At 34.2% G+C, this 4,422-nt stretch overlaps 1 protein-coding gene across 2 annotated transcripts; it reads left to right on the top strand.

Moving 5' to 3' along the window:
• The first annotated feature begins 1,491 nt into the window (after nt 1–1,491).
• On the top strand, nt 1,492–3,797 carry LOC104884503 (hypothetical protein). Of its 2 annotated transcripts, none has more exons than XM_019247610.3 (2): nt 1,492–2,254; nt 3,141–3,797. In XM_019247610.3, exon 2 carries the CDS (start codon nt 3,220–3,222, stop codon nt 3,667–3,669), a length of 450 nt encoding a protein of 149 aa, XP_019103155.1. In that variant the 5' UTR covers nt 1,492–2,254; nt 3,141–3,219; the 3' UTR covers nt 3,670–3,797. The 2 variants fall into 2 exon arrangements, with proteins under 2 accessions (XP_019103155.1, XP_010667463.1); XM_010669161.4 differs by having other exon boundaries at nt 1,493–1,739.
• Nucleotides 3,798–4,422: the final 625 nt, after the last annotated feature.

The following is a 4,422-nucleotide window of genomic DNA, read 5'->3' as shown; positions in this document are numbered from 1 at the left end:
ATACTCACAAAAATTTGACTTGAAATCCAAGTGTCCACTTTCTTCACAATATATGAAGTAGTGTACTTAATTTAAAAATCAACTAAAAAATTATAATATTAGAAATCATAGATAAATTGAATAAAATTTCTATTTTGTTCATAGAATTTTGACCTTGAGAAGTAAAAAAAAAAAAGAGACTGGTGAGAGACTTCAGTGACAGAGACTAAACCAATTATAATTTGTAACTAAAAATAATTATACTTTGTTTGTCTAATGTTCAAATTTTGACTTTTACATAAGTCGAAAAAAATCGAGTTCATGTCTTGAAAAGAATTCAAGCACGCATCGCGTGCAAAAAATACTAGTCTGATATAGGACAACACTTCCCATACCATTTACTTGATATGATTAGATGTGGTCCAGATATAATTTAATAGCTAGCTGATACGATAAAATATTGTTAAGATATGATACTCCCTCCGTTCTTTTTTAGATGTAACATTGGACTTTTCACATTTGCCGAGGCACAACTTTGACCGATAATATCTCCAATTGTATAAAAGTAAAAATTATAAAAAATATATATTTGGAAAGTGTATACCGTGACGAATCAAACAAGATCCCATATGACTATATTTTTTCTTATGTATAAATAACAATTAGTGGTCAAAGTGTGTTGGATGATAGTGCCCAAAGTCAATATGTTACATCTAAAAAAAACGAAGGGAGTATAAGATTTTAACTAACAAGCCTCCCCAAAACCCTAGCCTTCCCTCTCCTTTTCTCTCTCTAAAACCCTAGCCTCCCTTACCCCTTCTTCATCAATTAGGGGGCTGCCATGGATGTTTTCATCCATGGTAAGCCCCCTTTTCCCTTTTATTTTCAGTTTTTAGTTCATTTTTTTGTTTTGTTCAATAAATTAGTATCTCTTTATGAGATTTTCTCAAACCCTTTTATGGGGTTTTTAGTTTCTGTTTTGGAAATCTCCTTCTCCCCTATGGGAGTTGTGAGTATGGTTCTTTTGTTTTTAGGTATGAGAAATTATTCTCATTGGTTGAAGTTCGAAACTCAACATGAAGGTATTGGAATCTCGGATGCGGTCAACCTGGCTCGATCAAGAATGTTCTTCCCAAACTATATCAGAATGATAAACTTCCTCATCAATAGCTGCTTGATTCAGCAAATACAAGGGGGTTGTGTTGTATTGTTCGATCTGGTTCATTGTAGTTTTTTCGAAGGGGGTTGTGCTGTATTGTTCGATCTGGTTCATTGTAGTTTTTTCGAAGACGAATTTGATTTAGTCTTGTTTAATTGTATCTTGTTTTACATTAATACTTATTGTAGATGCCGTTTGACCTTCAATTAATGAAATTTCTCTTTCACCAAACTAACAAGTCTCCCGAAAAAAATATATGATAAAAAAAAAATTATAATTTTTTAATATTACTTTTGTCATAAAAATTACATAAATGGCATGGTATTTGGCCCATAATATCATTGCTCCTCCTCCCTTATACTTTTTCCTCTCTCCGTCTTTATTCCCTCACACTACTCACTACTGCTATAACATTATTTTCTTTTTCGCCACTTTGCCGGAGCTTTTCTTTGTTTTTGTCGCCACTTCGCCGGAGCCTGGAGGCCAAACGGCAGAACGCCTTACGCGGGTCGCCACTTTGCCGGAGTCCGGAGACCAGAACGGCAGTCGCGGGTCGCCAGAAGAAGGCAGAAGCCCGGAACTGAGAACCCTTCTGGTTGAGGTGTTTTGTTTCTGCTAATTTATAAATTATACTCATCTTGATGTGGATTGATGTTTTGAATTGAAATAAGAAAATATGAAATTTAAATGTTGTGCAATTGTGAAATTTGGAATTGAGATTACTTGAATGGAAATTAAAGATTACTTGAATTGAAATTGAGATTAGAAATTGTGGAATTGAAATAGAGGTTGTGAAGCAAAATTAGTTGAATTTGGAATGAGATGTTATGAAATGTAATTTGAAACAAGGAACTTTTTACTTATACTAGATTTGGAAGATGAAAAATAAAAGTTTAGAATCTTTTTGGGAGAGAAGTGATGATGATTGTTTAGTCACTTATATAGAGAGATATCTTTATGTGAATCTTAGAAAAAAAACAGCCTCGCAACTTCTGGTCTGCCGTGCCGAGTGCTACAATTCCTCGTCCAGTCGATCTTGTGAAGTATGTTGTCTGTCTGCCACAAGGGTCGCCTGCCGGATCCCACGAACGCCTCACACCTCACACCTCACGCCAAGTAATTAGCGTTTCTCATTTATTATATAGATTTTCTTGTTACACATTAACATATTACTTCATTAGGGTTTTTGATGCAAATTGATGATTCAAATTGATGATTCAAATTTTTTTTGTTCAAAGGGAGGAATGTGAGTTGTTCATTTGGTAGATCAAATTGCAAAAGTTGGTGATTCAAATTCAATTGTTAGATTCACAAAGTTAATGAGAAGAAATTCAAATTGAACAAACGAAAAAGTGAATTGGTGAATTTAGTTGCCCTAATTGTTTCAGAATTTTATCTGCTACAACTGCTTGAGATTATAATGCGTTAATTTAGAATTGATAATTAGGGGTTCGAATTCAAATTGTTTGCCAATTGAGCATTGATGCTTTAATTGGATTTGGCTCATTGTTTGTTAGTAACAATTGACAAGAATAAGTATATTATTTGATATAAAGAATTGATTGAATTGTTTGAAAAAATTGGATTTGTTTCTAAAAGTTACCATGACTTATACTATTATAGGTCAATATCAAAACATGAAAGGTCGTCGAGAATAATTGTAATAAATTTCGAGTACTCCCTCCGTCACCGAAAGTTCTTCCTACTTTGACCAATTTCCTAACACAAAAAGATTCCAAACAGGAACAACAAAAGAAAATGGAGGGAGTACTATGTGGTTGTAATATGATTTAGGAATTATTATTGCTTTTGAAATGAAATTTTTTAATGTATTTTTTGTATAAATTCATGGATTGGTATGGTTATCCGTGGACAATTGTGGATAGTGACCTACCATTCGTGAATTCCTGTTGGGAGTCCTGGTTGATAGCGGTTGGATAATATGCATGAATGACTAGCTTCATTATCTTACCACTTGACATTGAAATTTTTTGTTTTTCAGGGCACTTTATTATCTTATACACAAATTTGTTCATACCATCTGCAATACATCATCTTAACTAAATTTGGGATAAATAGATATGATCATTAACTTTCAGAAGTATCGTGTCATCACTGTACATGTTGCCCAAAGAGCAACCTTTTGGCAGAGTTTACATAATGGTCCAAACAGTGTAGAGGAACTTCTTGATCGGCATCTGGTAAAAGAAAAACCGTCGTATGACAATGATGAAAGTGAGCTCTTAACTCGGCAACGATTAAACAGCACACGACGTGAGGTTTTGTGTCTCTACAGGGATATACTCCGCGCCACACGGTTCTACATGTGGCCTGACTCTAGAGGGATGCTGTGGCGAGATATACTAAGAGAAAATGCTCGTAAAGAATTTGAAGAGGCTCGGTTTGAGAAGGATCCCGAAGTAATAACTCGGTTGTTAATTGGTGGAAGAGATGCTGTTCAAGCTGCACTTGACAAGCTGGCTGAGAAACAGAGAGAAGAGATAGAGAAGGAACGAAGTGGCAGAAGTTAAAGTAATGGTGTTAAGAAATTGTTTAGCTAACAATGTATGGAAAGTGAAATGTGTACTACTCCATGTTATATCCTTGTATTAACTTGTTTTAGCTGCCAATAATTAATCCAGAGTTGATGTTTTTCTTAGCTTCTATGTATACGTCGATACCATGATTATGATTTTCTTCTATGCAGGAGGTTTTAGCTGCCAATAATAATAATAGGAGGCATCGTTAAGGTTTATTATGCCCTTTTCAATAGGAGGCACCGTTAAGGTTTTCTTATTATGCCCGCGACCGCGAGTATTAAGAAAATGTTAATAACTCGGAGGCCGGGGCATTCCATTAGACCATTACATTCGTGGTATATAAAATACGCCTACGCGAAGAAACCAAGGTAGGCACATTACGCATACGCTTGTTTACTTAATGGAACTTCAATATTAATTTTGGATCTCATCTTTAGCTTTTTTGTCCTCTCATACTTTTTGATACTTTTTGTTGTCTAGATAAGACAATATTCTCTATAGTATGAACTTTCTGAAACAACTCAATGAGAAAAACATAGGAATAACAAATATGAATATATGGAGTATATATGCTCAACTATTAGAGTATTTGTCCTACTATTCGTTTCAATATAATTTTTTTTTTGATAATTCAGAAATTCTATTTCATATAGTTTTAGGAAAGAGGAAGAAAACCTTACTCATACTCTGGGTATTTCTTCAATTAAGAAGGAAACTTTTATAGTATAAGGACACACCCAAAAA

This window comes from Beta vulgaris, chromosome 1, assembly GCF_026745355.1.
Source record: "Beta vulgaris subsp. vulgaris cultivar EL10 chromosome 1, EL10.2, whole genome shotgun sequence".
Lineage (NCBI taxonomy): Eukaryota > Viridiplantae > Streptophyta > Magnoliopsida > Caryophyllales > Amaranthaceae > Beta > Beta vulgaris.
Note: the sequence above shows the minus strand (reverse complement) of the source record. Positions and strands in the feature narration are given on the sequence as shown.